The sequence below is a fragment of the Plasmodium cynomolgi genome, chromosome 3, assembly GCF_000321355.1.
Source record: "Plasmodium cynomolgi strain B DNA, chromosome 3, whole genome shotgun sequence".
Taxonomy (NCBI): Eukaryota; Apicomplexa; class Aconoidasida; order Haemosporida; family Plasmodiidae; genus Plasmodium; species Plasmodium cynomolgi.
Genome location: NC_020397.1, coordinates 746,754 through 767,911, shown reverse-complemented (window position 1 = coordinate 767,911; position 21,158 = coordinate 746,754). Strand labels below are relative to the sequence as shown.

At 49.1% G+C, this 21,158-nt stretch overlaps 8 protein-coding genes across 8 annotated transcripts; 3 read left to right on the top strand and 5 right to left on the bottom strand.

Annotated features, from left to right (window-relative positions):
* Nucleotides 1-830: 830 nt before the first annotated feature.
* On the bottom strand, nt 831-2,087 carry PCYB_032660 (hypothetical protein; the record flags this gene model as incomplete). The annotated part of the gene is made up of 1 exon (XM_004220938.1): nt 831-2,087. A coding segment is annotated over one exon (1,257 nt), but the record flags the coding sequence as incomplete, so codon positions are not given.
* A 905-nt stretch (nt 2,088-2,992) lies between these two features.
* On the bottom strand, nt 2,993-3,354 carry PCYB_032650 (hypothetical protein; the record flags this gene model as incomplete). The annotated part of the gene is made up of 2 exons (XM_004220937.1): nt 2,993-3,149; nt 3,272-3,354. The coding sequence occupies 2 exons, from the start codon at nt 3,352-3,354 to the stop codon at nt 2,993-2,995; spliced, it is 240 nt and encodes a 79-aa protein (XP_004220985.1).
* Nucleotides 3,355-4,310: 956 nt separating this feature from the next.
* PCYB_032640 (hypothetical protein) lies at nt 4,311-6,151 on the top strand (the record flags this gene model as incomplete). The annotated part of the gene is made up of 2 exons (XM_004220936.1): nt 4,311-6,030; nt 6,120-6,151. The coding sequence occupies 2 exons, from the start codon at nt 4,311-4,313 to the stop codon at nt 6,149-6,151; spliced, it is 1,752 nt and encodes a 583-aa protein (XP_004220984.1).
* Nucleotides 6,152-7,282: 1,131 nt separating this feature from the next.
* PCYB_032630 (cell cycle control protein cwf15) lies at nt 7,283-8,302 on the top strand (the record flags this gene model as incomplete). Its single annotated transcript, XM_004220935.1, has 2 exons — nt 7,283-7,337; nt 7,494-8,302. The coding sequence occupies 2 exons, from the start codon at nt 7,283-7,285 to the stop codon at nt 8,300-8,302; spliced, it is 864 nt and encodes a 287-aa protein (XP_004220983.1).
* A 518-nt stretch (nt 8,303-8,820) lies between these two features.
* Nucleotides 8,821-10,432, bottom strand: PCYB_032620 (GTP-binding protein; the record flags this gene model as incomplete). The annotated part of the gene is made up of 3 exons (XM_004220934.1): nt 8,821-9,905; nt 10,162-10,208; nt 10,386-10,432. The coding sequence occupies 3 exons, from the start codon at nt 10,430-10,432 to the stop codon at nt 8,821-8,823; spliced, it is 1,179 nt and encodes a 392-aa protein (XP_004220982.1).
* A 2,426-nt stretch (nt 10,433-12,858) lies between these two features.
* Nucleotides 12,859-15,180, top strand: PCYB_032610 (ubiquitin C-terminal hydrolase; the record flags this gene model as incomplete). Its single annotated transcript, XM_004220933.1, has 1 exon — nt 12,859-15,180. A coding segment is annotated over one exon (2,322 nt), but the record flags the coding sequence as incomplete, so codon positions are not given.
* A 481-nt stretch (nt 15,181-15,661) lies between these two features.
* On the bottom strand, nt 15,662-17,748 carry PCYB_032600 (hypothetical protein; the record flags this gene model as incomplete). Its single annotated transcript, XM_004220932.1, has 1 exon — nt 15,662-17,748. A coding segment is annotated over one exon (2,085 nt), but the record flags the coding sequence as incomplete, so codon positions are not given.
* Nucleotides 17,749-19,051: 1,303 nt separating this feature from the next.
* PCYB_032590 (PelOta protein homologue) lies at nt 19,052-20,214 on the bottom strand (the record flags this gene model as incomplete). The annotated part of the gene is made up of 2 exons (XM_004220931.1): nt 19,052-19,636; nt 19,666-20,214. The coding sequence occupies 2 exons, from the start codon at nt 20,212-20,214 to the stop codon at nt 19,052-19,054; spliced, it is 1,134 nt and encodes a 377-aa protein (XP_004220979.1).
* Nucleotides 20,215-21,158: the final 944 nt, after the last annotated feature.

The following is a 21,158-nucleotide window of genomic DNA, read 5'->3' as shown; positions in this document are numbered from 1 at the left end:
TACGTTCGTACTTAGTTTTTTTTTTTTTACTTCTTGTGGACGTCTCTATTGGAGGAGCTCATCCCCGTGTTGTTCCTCCGTGTCTATGTGTGCTACGTCCTAGGTGCTTCGTCCTACGGACGATTTGTGTGCACCCCCTGTTTCGTGCCACTCTTCGTAGCGCATTCGAGTTAAGTTATTTTTTTAGGAAGAATTTACATATGAGGACTTTGCCCTCGTGGGCGTAATTTTTTTTTTTTTAAAACACGTGGAGAGTTGCTCGAAGTTGCTTTGACTTCGTATCGAAGTGGTTCGCTCAAATAGGATGGACACCTCGCTACTGCATTAGACTGGGTGGGTAGGCCCTCCCCTTCGTGGCACATTGCATCAACACGTATCCGCGTCGCATTGCATCACTACGTATCCGCGCCGCATCGCACCACCTATCGGCGTGGAAAGAGGACCCGCCAAATGGGCTTGCAGACCCTGCAACACCTGCTCTGGTGAGGGGATAACGTTACTGCTTCCTCGTGAGAAGGGTAAAAAACGGGGTGACGCTTCCCGAGGACAGGAATGGCAAAGTACCTCCTACACAGATGAGCCATTTCTACGCATTTGCAAGAATCCATTTCTTCTCCAGTGGGTTCATTAGGATATAGGTTAGCAACCAAGTCTGTGTACACAGGGAGAGTTGCATTCGAGTAGGAGTCCTTATTCCTTGTATAAACACTCTCCATGTGTTCGTTTTCATGTTCATATAACTCTTCTGGTGAATCATATTCCAAATCGGGAGTCGGACAAGTGGATGGATAATCATGAGAGTCATCATAGGAGGTCAACTGAGGAGGAACGATTTTCTGATTAACAAAGACAGAAAAGGAACAGAAGGGAGGTACTGATGCATTGCTACAAGGTCCTTCCACATCATCTATCCAGAATCCAGGACAAGCGATAAGGGTAGCCAAACATTGAGGGAAGCAAACGGACATAGTTTCTGCGACTTGCAATCCGATAGGCATCCAGCAAATTGGAAAGAGTGACGCACAGTACATGCCAAGGTAAGCCATAGCACAGAGTCTATATTGTGCATCTGAAGTTTTGCCGACTTTTGAAGCATACTTAGCAGGGAAGCTCGAAATGATCCCATTCATTGTAGAATCCGTAATATCAGCTGTGACGAACTCTGCAGCTGTTATTGGGTAGAGGATCGAACCTAAGCAATTTTTTCCTGTCACCATTGGGAGACAAGGGAGAGGTCTATTAATCCAGACAGGTGGGGGTATTAGGGGAGGTACTATATCTACTACTGAGCTAGCTACTGATTGGATTAGTCCCTTTACCATGGTAAGACTTTGTATTAGCATATTAGCTAGTCCGGGTTCTTTTAAAGATGCAGGGGATTCTATATCTTCCAAAGACTCCTTCATCCATTTGCTTAAGTTGTTTCCATAAGCTGATCGGATCGCTCCTCCGGGGTACTCAACATTGGTCATACCCCCTCCACCTCCTGCGGTCTTTTCTCCTCGCCTTGTGACGCCACGGGGTGTCCCTCTCCCCTCGGCCCCCACACCGATGCTAACTCCCCGGTCGCAGTGGGGGTGGGCATTCCTAGTGCTTCTTCCCTTCCACCGCTTCCCTTCCCCTAGTTCGTCGCTACCCCTCCTCTGAGCAATTACCTCCTGCATGAAGGAGCTGTAACCATCCACGTCGAAGTGACTGAGCGCGGACTCGTACAGAGTTAGGAAGGTATTTTTATCCACTCTGCCCAATTTACGCAACCCCTTAGATGTGTTTCCCCACCTTCGCTTCAACTTTGGGGTCCCCTCGAGGAGACTCCCTTCTTCAGTGCTCCCCTTGGCCTCCTCTGCCAAAAGGTCGTACAGCTCGTTCGGGTCCGCGAAGTGTGCGAGCGCCTCGGAGAAGTCAGGACCGTCGTTAGCGGCATCGTTAGATGCGTTGTTAGAAGCGTGGCTAGCAGTGTTGCCAACCGCGTCCTTAGCAGCGTTGTTAGCAGCGTTGCCAACCGCTTCCCCAACCGCGTCTCCAAGCAGCGCTTCTCCCCAGCCCACCAGGCACAGAAGGGCCCCAACCCAAATGGCACACTTCATTGGGGGAAGCGAAAGAGCAGCGGAGGAGCTGTAGCGATGGCGATGCTCATCAAATGATGGCAGGACGCAATTTTCTCTTTGGTCAATTGCGCTTTTGCCCTGCGGAGATTAGCCACGTGAGAGGTCCCAATCTATACACTGTATGCTGTTATGCTTTCCTATTGTTCCACTGTTCCATTGTCCCTTTTTTTTTTTTTTTTTTTTTCCTCAACGACAGCGGCTGTTCGTTGCACAACGCGGTCAGGTAGCCAGCCCACCGCGCGATTTCGCTGTCCTTTTTTTTTTTTTTTTTTTTTAAGATCCATTGCGCGTTGCACGTTCCACCTTCCACCTTCCACCTTCCACCTTCCACCTTCCACATTCCACACTCCACATTCCACACTCCACAGTTGATCCCCCTCGGTCTGTTGGCCCATTTCGCACCTAACCACCGTTTGGATGACAACACACTTTGAGGAGGGACTATCACTATACTGTGTTGCACAACGAAATTAGCAGTTACACACATACAAAAAAAAAAAAAGGGAAGATATTTCACTGGGGTCACTGTTGTGTGTTAATATAAAACCGGTGTCGCGGGAGTGACTCGTGCAGGTGCACAGCACACACACGTGGAGGACTACACCCTCTTTTTTGTTCACCGCAAAATGGAAGCCCTTTTTTTTAAGCGCCCCATTGGGGGGCGGCAAAGAGGGACGCACTTCCCCATTGGGTAGGAATAAACAACAGCTACGGTCCTTTCGTCATTCCGCTTAAACGAACATGGGGGGGGTGCTCTTCAACCGGGTTGGTACATCTTTCCGCTTCGTCTTCCTCCTCAGCATACACACTCACTGTACTCTCTGTCTCTATCTCTTTGTTTCTCTTTTTTTCTCCTTTTTTCTCCTTTTTTTTTTTTTCCATCCTCACTCGTATGGTTGGGGAGCACACTTATTATATCCAACGTCATTTTCTTTCCAAATTCCGAACGTTAATAATTTTTTGTTTTCGTTGCTGAGGGCTGGGAAGACAAGCGAGACGCAGTAGAAGGACCAGACACACAGCCAAGGGCTCAGGCGTCCGCTGCGGGGAGGGGGGAAGAACGTGGAACGGGTGTGCTGTGGCGGACGCATAGTGGTGCAGCGCATACATCGTGTGGAGCGAGCGCATCGTGGGGGCGTCCCACTCGTGTTCGCCTTTCTTACCAAACTTGGATACAACCGTATCTCCTTCGGAGGTTGAAGAACCTCGTGCTCATCCAGATCTTCGCATAAACGGCCTTCGACATGGTGACTTCGATTCGTCTTTGGGGGTCCGGTCCTTTTCGAGGAGGTGTGGGTGGGAGGTTCTTCCCGCCTCTAACGATGCTGCCCTTTCGGGGTGGGTGTGAAAATGGGGGGGGCCTGGCCGGACTGGGAAGTGCAACCGGGGGAGGACTAAGAAATGGGACCACGGGTGTGCTCGCTCGTACGCCCCTCCTCTTCGCGCGCAAGTGTTTCTCTCCGGCTGGTGGATCTCTTTGCAGGCTCGCTAAAGAGGGCGATGCTTCTTCCGCTTCGTCCGCTTCTTCGGTTTCTTCCGCTTCTTCGGCCTGTTCAGCTGCGTCGCACTGCCGATGCAGTCGAGCCTCTTTCACTTGGTGAGTTAAACCGACTTGGTGATATACTCCTTTGCTGAAGGTGACTCTTGGCCTCTTCGCATTCCGCAGATTAACTTCCACTCGTAAAAAAAAAAAAAAAAAGTTTCGATTTTTCCTCTTTCGCGTTTTTGTTTCATCCATTTTTTTTTTCGCATAATAAACAGGGAAAAAAATAAAGCGGAAGAGCAGGAACAGAACCACCAACGGAACAAGCAAAATGAAGGATAACACGACGAAGTGACGGACGACTCGGCGAAGATACGGACGACACGGCGAAGTCACCGTAGCGCGTCAACCCAGCCCACGTCCCAAACCAACGCTTGCACTCGCGTAACACGTAGAGTGGCACATCTCTGCAATATTCGTTACCCCTTGGGTTGAAACCTCAGTTGTGAGTTCCCCCCTCCTCCTCTCCTGGGACTGACCCCGTTCGCTTTACTTAGCTGCGCTCTGCAGCGCCAGGTGGGAGATATACCCACATCCATACTTCTACCCATTTCGTTCGCATCCCTTTCGATCCCTTTCGATCCGTTTCTCCCCCGTTCGCCCCCCTTCGACCCGTTTGCATTACCTCCTATTCAATTCGCACCCGCTCTTTTGTGAACATGGCTGCTGGCGCGCCCGGGGGAGAGGGGCTCCTTGTCCTGAGGGAGGTGACTCCCCAGGCGGTGGAAGAGCAACATATAAAGATCGACGTGGATCGGGCCAGCCGTAAAAGAGACAACAATAAACTACTGAGCAGGTTAAAGAAAAATATCCGAGAGAAGGTCCTTCGGAAGGAACGAATCGACTACCTGGCAGTGGATCCGAAAGAGCTTCCCCAGAATTTACCAAAAACGAAAAAAATAAAAAATAAAAAAATAAAAGCAAAATTGAAGAGAGATGTCAGGCTAGCCATTTTATCCTCCAAAAAGCTGCTAGCGAATAGCAAGTTTAAGCGAGTGGAGGAGGGGTTCATTCGGTTGGCAGCGGAGGACCGCATGGGGGCGGCACCTAGTGGGAAGACCAGCAAAGGGGGGAAGTCTGCCAAAGGGGAGAAGTCCACCAAAGGGGGGAAGTCTGCCAAAGGGGAGAAGTCCACCAAAGGGGAGAAGTCCACCAAAGGGGAGAAGTCCACCAAAGGGGAGAAGTCCATCAGTGAGGAAGAACCCGCCAATGAGGGAGAACCCGCCAATGAGGAAGAACCCGCCAATGAGGGAGAATCCGCCATTGGCGCCCTTTCAGGGGCACGCCCCTTGCTAACGCAGAAGGAGCTTTACGCCCGAGCGGACGTGGGCACCAAAAAAAAGGTAATAGACTTGAGACTGAACTTGGGACCCTACCGATGTAGGTACTCACGAAATGGAAAGTACCTGCTATCCACCGGAGAAAAGGGACATATCACACTAATCGATACACACAACTTAGAACCCATGTGTGAGTTAGAAGTAGAAGAATCCGTTAGATGCAGCACCATCCTACACAACCACAAGCTATTCGCAGTGGGACAAAAAAAATATACATATATTTATGACCACACAGGGATTGAGGTGAACTGCATTAAGGATATCCTTTACTCATACCAACTTGAATTCCTTCCCTTTCATTTTTTATTAACTTCTATTGGGGAGTTTGGAGAGTTAGTGTATCAGGACATATCAATGGGGAGTATCATTACGAGAAAAAAAACGAAAAGAGGTCCCTGTAAAATAATGAAGCAGAACAAACAGGATGCAACCATCTACCTTGGTCATAAAAATGGACACGTAACTGTATGGACCCCAAACATAGATAAACCAGTATGTGATCTGTATTGTCACGCTACTCCTATTTCGGCGGTAGCGGTTCATAAAAACTACCTGGTCACGTCTTCCCTTGATTGTACATACAAACTGTGGGACCTGAGAAAATTACAACTCGTTCAGTCGAATCGATCCCATAACGTCATCAATGAGATGGAAATTAGCGACACGGGGGTAGTTGCCATGGCAATAAACAGTCACTTTAGGACATACAGAGATTTTTTTAGCACCCCCCAGCTGTATCTAACACATAACACGTATGGAGATAAAATAAACTCGCTATCATTTCAGCCATTTGAGGATATATGCTGTGTGGGTTCACGGTACTCCATTAAGTCTCTTCTCATTCCAGGGGCTGGACTAGCCAACATCGATACCTACGTGAATAACCCATACGAAACGAAGAAGCAAGTTCGAGAAAATGAAATAAGGTCCCTATTGGATAAGTTACCCCCGGATACCATCACGTTTGGGAAGAACGAACTTGGGAGGATCAACCCGTTTGCTTCAAGCGTGAAGCAGGGGAAGGGAGCAACGCACTATGGTTATGCCGCAAATGGAGCAGACGCAGGGGGAAGAAGGAGACGTGGTGAAGGCCCTCGCCACAAACACCCCCGGGACAAACCCATGCAGAGGAAGCACCAAATGGGGGACTCATCGGATGACCAACCGTCCGATGATGACAACGGGGGACGTACCCGCGCACGTAGGGCAGCACTCCAGGAGGGGACAACAACAACCTCTGCAGGCAGGAAGGAGAAAAAAAAAAGCAGGAAAAAAAAAAGTAAAAAAAACTCCCTTTTAAATTCGAACGTGCCCAAGTATTTGCGCAAAAGCGCCAAGGATAGAGCGGCCGAGCGGGCGGCAGCAGGGGGGTAACAAAAACAGAAGAGAGGAGAGGAGGGGAGAGCAGAGGAGAAGGGAAGGGAAGAGAAGGTAAGATAAAAAAAGAGACGATAAAAGAAAAGAAGAGAGGAGAAGAGAAGAGGGGGGGCCGGCGAAGCACCCTTCTACACTGTGACCAGACGGGGGAGGGGGCGCCGCTTCATTTTGACCATTTGGCACAACCGCCATGTTCAGCGGCGAGGACAATGTGACGCATCGCCCTCGCAGGAACCATTTCAAACGGGCGCCTGTGACGCTGCCCCCGTGTCGTTCGCGTCGTTTGCATCGTTCGCTTCGTTTGCTTCGCTCGCTTCGATTACTTTGCTATGTTTGCTTTATTTCATTATAATTTTTTTTTTTTTTTTTAAATTTGCTGGTAACTCCCGTTAAACGTTTCGTTTCCCATTTTTTTACAAAGTCGGCAGCCGCGTCGCTCTCCGCGAACGAGCAAGTTTTTTCCCGCGCAAAAAAAAAAAAAAAAAAAAAAAAAAAAAAAAACATCCATGCTGGTAACATAAGTATACGTTTGCCTCCCGCGCGTTTATGTTGCCAATAAAGCGGAAAGCCAACTGATCATCTGCGATGACAATTTGACGTATCACCCTCGCGGTAAGATTAGGATCGCCCCAACTGAGGAGCCATCCCGACGATTAATCATCCTCGTTCCTGTTTGCTCAACCGTATTACCGCTGTTTCCCCCGGGGTGGGGGGAGTATATACATCCGCATGTTATGTTACGACTTGAAGGCAGGGCTTCATCTGTGCTGCCCCGCGCGGAACGTGTTCGCGATTGTTGCAAGCACGCCTGCAGGGGGGTGAATACTACCTGCCTCCCCCCTGCCGCACATCCATCCGGGGCCGGCAGGAGGCAGCCTTAGCCCTAACGTCCATCACGAAGAGAAGGAGCCAAAATGACAACAGCACACAGACCCACATGGTACAATGCCATCGGGGGGGAAAATCAGGGTAGGTCGCTGGAAGTGCGTGGCGTAGAAGCGGCACATCATAGCACGCCTCATCTGTGCACTTTCCTGCGAAGCGGCACATCATAGCAAGACCTCATCTGTGCACTTTCCACCCATGTCACATTTCCCACCTCGCCATCGCTCCCCTTCCGTACAGGTGGCAACCGCAAGGTGAGCCAAACCGCCAAGGTCTGCAGTAGGGACTTGCCAGGGCACACCAAAATGAAGACGAGGGACCTGAGCGACTACGTGGAGGACAAGGAAGTGTTCAGGAATAACCTCATTCAGCTCGAAGGAGGAGCTACGGACAAGGATAACAGCCACAGGCTGCTAGCCATCGAGAATATAAAGAGGCTCACCAATCATGACTACACCAACCCGTTTCCGGAGGACGAGGATGACGAAGTGGAGGAGGAGTGGAAGTCGCGCAGGCGGAAAGGGGGAAAGAAGGCCAAACGGAAGGGTCCAGCGACGGGCCGTTCGACGAATCGCGCGAAGGGAGAAGGAAGTCAAGAGGGTGGTCAGTCAGAAGATCGGTCAGACGACCGGTCAGCTGCTCCGTCAGCTGGTTCGTCAGACGGTTCGTCACACGGCTCGCCAGAGGACCGGTCGGATGACCATTCGGATGGTTCCTCTGATGACCAGTCGGAGGACGAGGAGGAGAAGGAACTCCTGAGGGAGCTCGAAAATCTGAAGCGAGAGAAAATGGAGAAGCAGCGACAGGAGAAGCAGGAGCAGGAACTCCTGCAGAGCAGAAAGAACAATGTACTTACCAACAACCCGCTCATAAACCTGGAGGACAATAGCGACAATGAGGAGGGCGAAGGCATGAGCAGGAAGCGAAAGTGGACCGAGGAGGCCATCTTCCGAAACACCTGCGAGAAAAAGGAGAAAAAGAGCACCTTCATCAACGACACCGTGCGCACGGCCTTCCACAAGAAGTTCCTCTTTAAGTACATTCACTGAAGAAGCGGTCTGCCTGTCCGCGCGCTGTTATGCGTGTTGCTCGAGGGGGCGCACTCCACCTGAGTCCCAATTTTTGCACACAGGGGATGCAACGTCACCTTGATCTCACTCCCCAGCCATGCCGCTCTATTTTTTGCGCATTCCGTTGGTGGACCCGCCGATTTGTCAAATTGTTTTTTTTTTTTTGTAAGGTAAGCGGTCAGCTAGCCAAACTGTTCATTTTTTTTAAAAAAAAAAAAAAAAAAAAAACGCAAAAGTGTGCAAAAGAATATTGCCTGGTCAGGCGATTTTTAAAATTTATGGTAAATGATTTGAGAAAATGCGTAAAAATATTGCCTGGTCAGCAGCAGTGGCGACGTTCTTCCAACCGTTATGGTAACTGCCACACCGACAGTTCGCCTCTTCGCCTCTTCACCGCTACGCTACTACGCCTCTTCGCTACTACGCCACTTCGCCACTTCACCTCTTCACCTCTTCGCCTCTTCACCACTTCACCTCTTCACCGCTACGCTACCACGCTACTTCTTCCCCGAGGACGACACGTTAAACTTGAAGAAGACGATGTCGCCGTCCTCCACGACGTAGTCCTTGCCCTTCTGCAAATACTTGCCGTTGGCCTTGACCTCTCCCTCCGACTTGAACTCCACCAGGTCCGTGTACTTGTACACCTCCGCGCAAATGAAGCCCTTCTCAAAGTCGGTGTGAATGACCCCAGCAGCCTGCGGAGCCTTCGTCCCCTTCCGTATCGTCCAACACTTAACTTCATCAGGCCCACAGGTAAAAAAATGAATCAAATTAATTTCATAGTATCCAGTTTTTACTATCTTACTCAACATACTCTGCTTTATGTTGTTTTCTTCAAAATATTTTTTTTTCTCATCCTCACTCATGGATAGCAACTTCAACTCCATGTCTGCACAATAAGGAATTATGGTCCCCTTGTTCTTCTCCTGTACCCAATTGTAAATTTTGGCCAAATATTTGTTTTTCTGTCGAATAAAATCTGATTCACTCATATTCACCAAATAAACTACAGGTTTGGCAGTCAAGAAATTAAACTCGTTGATTACTTCAACTTCTGAACTCTTCCAATTTCCATCCTTAATCCATTTATGTTCCTTCAGATAGCTCAACACTGTTGTTAATACGTCATGTTCGTTCTGCTTTATTTTGTCCTTCTTATTTCGATTTAACACCTTAGTGACTTCTTCTAAATTTTTTTCACAGTGACTTATGTCTTTGTAAATTAACTCCGAATTTATTATGTCCATATCTCTTACGGGATTGATATTTCCCTCCGTGTGTATAATGTCTTCATTTTCGAATGCACGTACGACGTGATATATTCCATCCACTGCTGCTATGTTTGAGAGGAAATTATTTCCAAGGCCTTCTCCAAGGTGTGCATTTTTTACAAGACCTGCAATGTCGAAGATGGAGAGATATGCGTGCACGTTGCTCTTTGGCTTGAAGTGACTCACTAGCCAGTCGAACCGCTCGTCTTCCACCGTCACCTTCGCTTCGTGCGGCTCGATGGTACAGAAGGGGTAGTTCTCCGCGGGGATGTTCAGCTTCGTCAGCACGTTGAACGTGGTCGATTTGCCTGCGTGCGGGGGGGAAGCGGTGGAGTGGAAGCGGTGAAGTGGAAGCGGTGAAGTGGACGCGGCGAAGTGGAAGCGGCGTAATGCAGCGTGCAAGCGCAGCAGCTAGGGGGAGTTGCGAGAGGGGAGGTATGCCAAACGTGCTCTCCGCTAGCTGACCAAACGTTGACACCGCTAGCTGACCAAACGTTGGCACCGCTGACTAACGAACACGCCGACGCGTTTACGCACACCGCTGCTACCGCGCGAAGTCCCTACCAACGTTGGGCAAACCGACTAATCCCATTTTGAGGGTATTCTTGGGCCTACAGAAGACGGGCGAATCGCGTGTGCACTTGTTAGGGGGCGTGTGTGTGTGGCACTCGCTGGACTCACCAAACGGGCACGCGGCAACACCGTGCGGGGTTCACCAAACGCACGTGTGCTATGTCTGTACGCAGGGTGCACTTCTGCACAGGCACACTTTCCCAACTGAGAGTTACCTTCCCAGCAGGACCTTCTGCTCCTCCTCCTTCTTCTTTGGTGCCATGTTCAAAGGGGAAAAAAAAAGAAAAAAAAAAGAAAAAGAAAAAAGAAAAAAAAAAAGAAAAAAAAAAAGAAAAAAAAACGTTACAAAATTTAGCCAAACTCCGCTGAACTCCACTTCTACCACCTGTGGACCGTTGCCGGCTTCGAAACTACCAACTGGGCTCGTCTTGGGTGGCCCTCTTCGCGCTTGGTAGAAGTGAGCCTCTTCAAATGAGGAGGCAGGGATGCATGTAGCCGCAGAAGTAGCAGTGGTCGCTTCACCCTGCAGAAGAGCGCCTACGAGTCGATCACTTGTGGGGAAAACACAAAGCAGTTCACAAAAGCAGCACTAGCGTTGCTACACGCATGAGCGTTAGCCCAAGCACATGAGTGTATGTATATATATACGAAATGCCGCTACGCTGCGTATTCGCTAATGTTCGGAGAGATGCATCATACATAGGCAACTTGCAAGGCCATCGATTAAAATTTGAATCAGATCATCCGTGGGGGAAAGGGGCGAACAAAAAACAAAAAAAAAAAAAAAAAAGAAAAGAAAAGAAAAGAAGCTTCTCGCTTGAACGCAATCCAGTGTTAAGCCTAACTGCGCAGTTTGTGCATACACAAGATGGGGTCATAATAAATTGGCACTCATCCACTCATCCGTTCAATCGCTCAATCGTTCATTCACTTTTTTCTCCTTTGCTGGAGGAACGACCCATGTTGTGTTAGAGGCTTCACTTTTGCTATGCTTCTTCGCCACGCCACGCTGCACCCATCCTTCAGTCGACCAACCCAAACCGTCAACGGGGAAGTGCCATAAAAAGTAAAAAAAAAAATACGAACAAAATGCGAACCAAATACGAACAAAACAACGCTTTGCTAACTGAACATGCTTGCAAATTGGGTTACTCCGTTTTAGTGGAAACACTTTGTGACCACCACCCCACAAGGGGAAGAAAAAAAAAAAAAGGCAAAGTTGTACAAAGGAGATGATTACATCCTAAGTCATCGTATTGCTTACCATTTATGATGGGAGGTTTTTATTTCCGACGGAAGGGGTAAACAAGGACCCTTCCCTTTTTTTCTCTTTTCTCTTTTTTTGTTTTTTTTTTACCTCCTACATTTGAATGCAATAATTCTGACTTGTTCATACAACTTTGAAGTTTTTTTTTTTTTTTTTATTTATTTTCCCATTTTGGCTACCTGCGGTGCGAAGGGGCCAGTTTATGCCAACCAGAGGAATAAAAGCCGGACGTATGATATATAAGACCGTTTGTGGAGTTGACCAAACGGGAAGCATTTTACACTCCTCTTTAGGAGAGCAAAGCAAGGACAACGTGAATGCATCATTTTGTCCATGTGCGCTCAAGTGTACCATTTTGCGTACCACGCGAATGTGCAAATTTTTTGCTGACCCGTTCAGGCAAATCAGTGGGGAAAAATGATGCCGTCCACCCGAGCATGTATGTATATATATGTGTAATCGCGCACATGTGAGGGCACACCTGTGAGGACATACCTGTGAGGGCACACCTGTGAGCACGCATCTTTGCACTCCCCCATCTACTCCCATAAACACACACACAAATGGATAGCCAATAAAAGCTGATAATGTTTCACCTAATCATTTATACACATGAACATCCCAGCCATGTTAATAACCTCCTAACCCTGTTCGAAAATGTGTACGATAGAAATGGAAACAAAATCTCAAAGCATGGGGAACCCCCGGGGGGAGAGAAGAAGGGTGACACGAATGGGGACACGAATGGGGACACAAATGGGGACACAAATGGGGACACAAATGGGAAGACGAATGGGAAGACGAATGGGAACACTGATGATAACACGAATGGGAAGACGAATGGGAAGACGAATGGGAAGACGAATGGGAACACTAATGATAACACGGCAACGTTGGACAAAGTGAGTGACGAAAGGGCACTGACCAAGCAGAAGCTCTCTCAAGAGGGCGGAGGGGGACCAAAGGTGCAGCATTATACGTCCTCCTTTTTGCAGCTCTACATAAATGACGAGAAGAATTTCGATTTGTACTTAATAGAGGAGGAGGAGGACCAGGACCAGGGCGACGGAGGAGCAACCTCCGTAGCAGCATCGGGGGCGGCCGCGGAAGCCTCCACCCCTGCCGCTGTTCCTACGCAGAAGAGGGGAAACATCGGAGCGGAAAATGAAGACACACGACGGAATCAAACGAGTAGCAAGAAGGGGGGAGACAAACGAGAAAGAGGCACCTCAGTGAAATGGCCAAAGGAAGGAATTAACCAGAAGGATACTCAGCCACACGATGATGATAAAAACAGGAGAGTGAACCTACCCCTGCATCGATCCCGCATGCTGTTCATTCTGTCCCTTCCGACACACTTCCCCTTCGACCACCTCTACCGCTTGATCAATGCTTACACGGACTTCATCGTTCAGCTAAAGGTATTCCATGTGCGAAGTAATATCTCCTTCTTAGATGAGGAGGAGGAGGAGTGGCCCAGGGGGGAAGAAGCAAAAGTGGAGAGCCATCGGGAGGAGTCAGGACGGAGTTTCTCCACCAGTAGGATGAACGAAGCCAAACTGGTGGGCACTGCGGATCCCCCCATTGGGGAGAGCTCACACGGAAGAAAGGAATCGGACGAGTGCAGCGGGTGTAGTGAAGGAAATCAACATGGAGAGTGCACCACTACTTGGGGAGTCGAACGAGAGGTCATGTACCAAAGAATGCACAGCGTGGTAAAGAGGAGGTTAAAAAAAAAAAAGAAAAGTTACTCCGTTCTTATTTTTTTCAAAACGCAAATTTACGCTGATATGTTTTATAGTGAATATCACTGTACATGTTTGAACCACTTGCTGGAGAGTCGACAGGGAGAGTGGCACAACTTGGTGGACGCATCGGGAGAGAAGGGGTACCCTGAATGGCATGTCTACTGTGCGTTTGTCAGCCTAGTGTACTACATTGTTGATGTAGAAGTGGGGGCGCGTCAGGTGGAGGCGGATGTCTTACCCCAAGTAGACGAGCCGCTTCAACGAAGCGAGGGAAAGACTAGTGAGCATAAGAGGGGCTCGAGGGAGACACACGGGAGGGAGAGAGCCACAGAGAGAGCCACAGAGAGAGCCACAGAGAGGGCCACAGAGAGAGCCACAGAGAGGGCCACAGAGAGAGCCACAGAGAGAGCGAATCGCCTCCCTTCGAGTAATGACAACCCATTCGATATAAATCACTTTGAGAATTTTCAAAAAAGCGTTATCACAGATGGGAACACGTGCATATCTACTTGCCCACTCTGCATGGAGCTTCTGTCCGAGGAGGTGTGCTTCACCCTAACGAGGAGCAAAAAATGGCACGTCCGAAAAAAGGGGAAGGCGAGCAAGCTGTACGATTATGTGAACTTGTCCTGTAATGTCTGCTCTCTGATTTTTCTCTACGACTCGGTGTCGAGGCTGGTGGGGGTGCATTGGGGGGGTCAAGCGGTCACAGGCACGGCGAAGGGTAGAGCAAAGGGTACAGCAAAGGGCAGAGCAAAGGGTACAGCAACAGGGACACCGAAAGGCGCGGCGCACTCGGTAGAGAACATTATCGAGCACCCCGTTGAGCACCCCGTTGAGCACCTCGTTGAGCACCCCGCTGAGCACCCCGTTGAGCAGACCAGAACGCGCGGCGAAGGGCCCCCCGCGAGAGATGCCCGAAGCAGGCTGGGACAAGTAGTAAGCACCCTCAAGTGCAGGCACTGCAACAACGTGGACGATATATGGCTGTGCCTTACGTGCGCGAACATCGGCTGCGGGAGGTACCAGAAGAGTCATGCCAAATTTCACAGCACCATGTATAATCACCACTACTGCCTGAACCTGAGGACGAAGCAAGTGTGGAATTACATGCGGGAGGCTTTTATTGAGGACAAGGTGGAGGATGATCAGAGTGAGTTGGCGAGTGCCTGGCGTGAAGGCAGTGGTCCGACTAGTGGTCCGACTTGTGGTGGGTTCGGTTGTAGCGCGTACCATCCATGTGTAGATGCATCCCCTCCAGGAAGGTGCCATTTTGTGGACGGGGAGTATGATCTATGCTACGGTGACGAGAGGGAGGCGGCCCTGGACCACTCCGGCCACGTGAACTGCGACGCGCACGGCATGCAGGACAGCTACGACATGCAGGGCAGCTACTACACGCAGGACAACTACTACACGCACGATCACTGCGATGCTCACGACATCTACGACAGCCGCATTTACAACAAAATCTACGACATTTTCACAGACGACGCCTACATCAGTGATGGACTGAAGAACGAGCTCCTGTACAGTTTGTATTCCCTGCTGTCTCACGAGTCAAACGTTTATAACAGCAGTCTCATCGAACTGCAGTGCAGATACATGAATAGAGTCGACATGGAGAGTAGGAACATGAAGAGTGTACGAGATACGCTCAATAAAGTTGAGAACCAAAACAGAAAAATGCAAAGCTTCCTTCAAAAGGTGGAGTCTTCCATTAAGACAAAGAACAACGAGAGGGCGCAACTCCAGGAGAAGATCGCCTTCCTCAGGGACCTCAACAGTAATATCGTTTCGCAGCGGAGAAGCGCGCGTGGGGGGGAAGCGGCGAAAGGGTCAGCGGAGAGGGGGTCAAACGGGCCAAACGGGCCAAAGGGGGGCGAGGGCGGTGGCGTGCAGTACGACGGTGACGACTCCAGGAAGATAAAGCGGCTGGACGAGACGATCCTCGCGCTGCAGGCGCAGGTGGATGAGCTGCTGCGCGGGATGTAGCGGCAGTGAAGCGGCAATGAAGCTGGGTCATGTCGTTGACAAAGGCTCACCATGCAGTGACGTTACCCGCCATGTTATGGTGCTAAGTTGTGAAGCCCAAATGTGGAGCCAAGTCGTAGGAACGGATGGCCTAGCTAAGTGGCGCACTAAAATGGTGCTCGAAAAGGGCGCACCAAAATGGCGCGCTAAAATGGCGCGCTAAAATGACGTAAAAACTAAAAAAAAAAACACACGTCCTAAATCCGCTTGCGCGGGAGAAGATTAAAAAAACGAGAGAAAAGGTGAATAGAGACATGCATACGGTCAGCAAACGATATTTTGGGTCGACGCGCCGCCCAACTGAGCTGCTACATCGCCCAACTGAGCCGCTACATCGCCCAACTGAGCTGCTACATCGCCCAACTGAGCTGCTACATCGCCCAACTGAGCTGCTACATCGCCCAACTGAGCCGCTACATCGCGCAACTGCGGCACTCGCACCCTAGAACATGTCGTAGAGCAGGCGGTAGAGCTTCTTCAACGTGACGGAGTCTTTCACAAAGTTGTTAAAAAAATGATTCTTCATAGTTTCATCAAGGATGAATTTTTTGTGGGTAGCCTTAGTCGTTACTTTTTTTTGAGTGGCCCCGGTGGTGCTGTGGTTCATGGCAGCTGACCCCTTCTTGGAGGATGATACAGGTTTAAATGGACAAGTAGCATCAGAATCGGCTTCTGCCTCTGCAGCATCACAGTACTGAAGGAACTCGGACCCATTAATCTCTTTCGAGCTAGTAGGACCCTCCTTGTTGTTTTCTACGACATCATTGTTACTTGGGTCGACAGGGGGTTCCTCCTTCTTCTTCCCTTTGTACTCAGTATGCACACGGACGTTTTTCAACTCGTCCTCTGCCTTGTTAATATTTTTCTCGATACTCTGAAGTAGCTCTCCTTGTCCTTGTATATTATTATACACAATATTTCCAGTATTTTTTAATTCGACAGAAAAATTCAACAAATTTGATACGATATTTTGAGCCAAATCAACTCGTTGGTTTCCTTCTGTTTCTCCTGCTCCTTCTCCTTTACTTAGATGCACTGCTATGTTTCTCAATTCATTGGACTTACCCAACAGGACATCTATTATCTTTTTATTTACCTCCACTTGCAGTTTTTCCTTTTGTAACAGGTCATCCTCTAACGTAAGTATTTGCAGAATCACTTTAAGATACTCCTTCTGCTTTTTGGACAGCTCTTTAGACTGTAGCATGTCGTATAGGAAGTCTTTTATTTTTTGGATTTTTTCTGAGGGCTTCTTCGAGTCCTTATCCTGGTCATCAATGGTGGTGCCATTATCTGCAGGGTTTTCTCCGTTTGGTGGTGCTTCTCCGATTTGCGGTGCTTCTCCGTTTTGTGATCCGCCTCCTTTTTGTGATCCGCCTCCGTTTTGTGGTGCTTCTCCTTTTTTTGGGCTTTCCCCCCATGACGTGCCCTCCCCGTCTTCATCCTCCGGCGCGTCTTCCTGCACCACTTCCTCCATCCCTTCGTCGCCCTCCTCATCCATTCCACCCCCGCTCTTGCCACCGCTTTTAAGCAGACCGCCCTGGCCCTTCTGCTCACCACACCTAGGTGCACTTTCCTCCTGTAAACTCAAAAACGACTGCGACGTTATCGCCATCTCTTCACCCACCCCACTACGCACACCACTTGCACTTTTAAAGACATAAAACCGTTCGTAACTCTCATAGCTTTCACTCAAGAAGGACAAAAAACTATTGAAATTTTTTTTCTGTCTATCTAAGTGTTCTTTAATGCTTTTTAATAGATGAATCATCATAATTTTTTGTTTTTTCTCCTCGTATAAGGACTCGTTCTCTTCGTTTGTTCCTCTTTCTCTTTTGCTTTTTTTCGTCCCCTCCGAGCTGTTGTCGTGGCTCTCGATCGCCTTCAGCGCGTTCACCATGTTGAAATTGCCATTGCTATGCGCCTTTACCGCGTTGGTTTTTTTTCTCCCTTTTGCAGCCTTCCCTGCTTTGCTGCACCCCCCCTTCATCGTCACCGCCTTCTTCTTGGGGCACGCCCCCCCTTTCCCCTGCGCAGTCCCGTGAGACGTTTTCCATTTTCGCTGCTTCATTTCGTTGTACTGCCGTTCTTCTAACTCCGCTGCTTCCCTGTCGACTGCGTCCATATCGGCCCCCTCCTCCACGGCTGCTTCCTCCGCTGCTGCCTCCGCCATGGCTGCCTCCTCCATGGTTGCCTCCTCCATGGTTACCCCCTCCATGGTCACCCCCTCCATGGTTACCCCCTCCATGGTTACCCCCTCCATGGCCGCCTCTTCCCCTTTCAGACCGTCCGACGTATCATCCGCCATGTCATCCCCCCCATCTACGTCGTCTCCCGATTCAGTATCATCCGCATCCTCCTCTAGCATGTTACTTCCTATCATATTCCCCTTTTGCTCGCTCTTCCCCTTTTTCGTACTTGCCATGGGACACACCACATTTTTTCCAGCGGCCAGTTTCCCTCCCCCCTCCATGTTCGCGCCGCCCCTCTTCAGGTGGTACGCACAGTTGGCGGGTCCCAACAGGACACCTACGTTGGTGAGGAAAAATAAAAAAAGGACGATACCCCGTTTCATTTTTGTCTACAGAGCCGGATTTTTTTTTTTGAGAAAAAAAACTGGGCAGCTCAGTTCTGGCCCCGTGTGTATGGCGACGGGTAGTTCGCTGCTCGCGCGTTGGCATATGTGTGCATTTGCCTTCGCGGCAGTGTCCTTTTTTGTGTCTGCCTTGGTGTCCCCTCGCGGGTTAATTACAACTCATGTGTGAATTCATGCACACATTTATGTGCGTTTATTTATGTATGTTAATTGATGTGCGTTTTTTTTTTACGTGCATGTGTAAGTTCATGTGTAAGTGCATGCGCAGGTGCAGGTGCAAATGCAGGTGCATACTTGGGCGAACTGCCCCCTGGTGGTGGCTGTGGCTGCAAATTATTTCACTGCAACTGCGCGGTGGGCGCTGCCTCACGTGTTGCCTGGCGCGTTGTCTAATGGGTTGCCTACCGTGCTGTCTAACGTGCTGCCTAACGTGCTACCTAACGTGCTGCCTACCGTGCTGCGTTTCGTTCGCACCTGGCGAGGGGAAGTCGCAGGAAGGGCAGGCAGTGGAAGAGTTAGACGAATCAGACGAAGCAGAACATGCACAGCAAACCGAACGGCGATGCGCGCACAGATGCACTTTACCTCCCACGTGGTGCGCGCCACCCCTCCCCCGTTTGGTACATCCCCCCCGCATTTTTTCTGCGCATTTTTCTGCGCATTTTTTGCGCATTTTTTTGTGCAATTTTTTCGCGCAATTTTCCCCGTTTTTCCTCCCATTTTTTTGCGAAAAGAGGGAGCACTTCCCTGCACTGTGCCGAAATGCACGCGCAACGCTGCTTTGTTTCTGTTTGGGAGAAAAGAAAAAAAAAAGACTAAGGGCCAAGCTCGGGGGGAAGGCATTAACAAAGGAAAATAGATTGGTGGAAAGAAGAAACACAGCGCTCAACGTTTTTATGTATGCGGGGAAGGGCAGCGGGCCAGACCACTGCCCCAGACCACCGCTCCAAACCACCGCTCCAAACCACCGCTCCAAACCACCGCTCCAAACCACCGCTCCAAACCACCGCTCCAAACCACCGCTCCAAACCACCGCTCCAGACCACCGCGCCGGGGAGGAGTCGACCCGCTGCGCGCCCTGCCATCGGCTAGGCTGTGTGCGCGAGTTGGGGAGACGCAAAAAAGTTGGCATCACAAATTGGGGAGACGCGCCGCCGTGCGGTGGTTCGGCCCTCCACGGGAACGTCGCCCACCCTGAGCCGCTATCCATCGTAACGCTACCCATCCCGCCGCTTCTCACTCCCCATCGCGCCGCTTCTCACTCTCATCGTGCTGCTCCTGCGGGTAGACGGGGAACTTCAAAATGGCGGCGATCCCTGTCAAGGCGTTGAGCTGTTCACCCGTGGTGTGGTTATCAGGGAAAATAAACACATGGCCCCCACTGTTCTTCACATCACGAACCATGGAGACGTACTCCTTCCTCCTCACGACATCACAGTTGCGAAAGGTCCGGTCAGAAATAAGTAAGGATTCGATAGCCTGTAACGAAGCAGCATATCTCACATCACCATCTCCATAACAAATTTTTTCCTCATTTTTATCAAACATTTTGTAAAATTTATTTAAAACATCCATATGAGAAATAACCTTCATGTTTACTATTTCTTTTTTTATTTTTTCATCACTCAAAATTTCATTTACGGAATTTCTGTTAATGCTGGATGTCTTAACGATAAGAAATTTGGACTTTATGCTTAAAACGTTTTTTTCATTTTTCTGTTCAGATTTTTTATAAACAAACTGTAGGAAATCATTTTTAAAAAAACCAGGGCCTCCTAAAACGATACACTTCNTTGTTTCCACATTTACATTTTTCAGCAGCTGGATGAGGAGTTGTTGAAAAAATGCACATAACGATTTTGCGTAAAGAGAGTTATTGTTATTTTTTTCTTTTTTTTTTTAATCACTTTGCTTAATGTGAAGATATGCTTACATAGGTTCTCTGTGAGCAGATACATCTGAGCTTCTCCACAACTGACTAGCAGAATGGCTACCCTGGAATGAATCCGTACGTTCGTACATTCCTCAAGCTTTTCCTTATACACATTATCCCAGTTTTTTTTTTTTATTTTTATTTTTTCATTCAATCCTATTTCGAATGTGTGATATTGTCCCATTTTTACATAATCGTTACTTTTGATATTTTTTCCTGACAATCTGAGACTATTGTTTGCTGAATCGAAGTCCACCTTTGTTATCATAAGTGTCAACTTCATTTTCCTAATTTCCGTAGCGTATGTATTGTTTCCGATATCCTTGTGTACCTTCCTCGACGTGGTGGTCTCCACTTCGTCCTGGATGCTGATCAGGTTGTATAGATGCCACAGGTCGTCGTCCTCCTCCGCCATCAGCCCGAAGGCCATGTCTTCGTTGTCCCGCTTTCGGAACAGCAGCTTCATGGCTGCGCGCTCCCCTCAGCCGATGGGATGAGCAGTTCGTTGGGAAGCAGCTGCTCGATAAGCAGTTGCTCGATAAGCGGTTACTCGGGAAGCAGTTGCTCGGTTGGCTGCTCAATTGGCTCCTCAATTGGCAGCTCGCTTCGTCAACCCGTCGTTCCGTTCGTCTTCTCCTCCGCGCAGTTCCTACGCACCTTTCGCCGCGCTTACACCTTCAAACAAACGTGCGCACTTTTTTTTTTTTTCCCCTTCAGCGGAGTCAAGGTGAGCACACTTACCCTTCCCATCATTTCGCGTTTTTAATTTCTTTGCCCCATTAGATGCTCGCCCTTTGGTTACTTTTTTTTGCCTTCCTTTTTTTGCCTTCCTTTTTTTGCCTTCCTTTTTTTGCTTTCCCTTTTTTGCTTTCCTTTTTTTTACTTTCCTTTTTTTGCCTTCTTTTTTTTACTTTATTTTTTTCTTTCCCCTTTGGTACTTCCCATTTGGGGGGGGTGGACCCATCCCCGCGGTGCAGATAAAAGTATGGCTTACGAAATTTCGCACGTCTCTTTTGGCTTGCTCGGTTTCAATTTGCCCCTCATAGAGAGGTGAAAAGAAGCAAGCCACCAACGTTACGCATCCCGGCGGGGGCAGGCCCCTCCCTCTCTCTTTCTCTCCCTCTCTCTACATGTATTTTCTTGTGGACATTGCAAACAGGTGACGGACGACACATCACATCGAACGAAGTGGCTCCATCCCGTTTATTCGCTTCTCCACGTGGGGCACTTCTCTTTTAGGGGGGGCAACACCTAGCAGACTCACGTGCAGCGTTCCTTCTTTTTTGAGCACCCCATGCGGCTTGTCCAATCGGGTGTTCTCCTCTTCAAATGCATGCGCATACCTCCCTTGCGCAGTTCCATTTTTAAATGTTAGCATTTGCAACAGTTGCGCAAAAAAAAAAAAAAAAA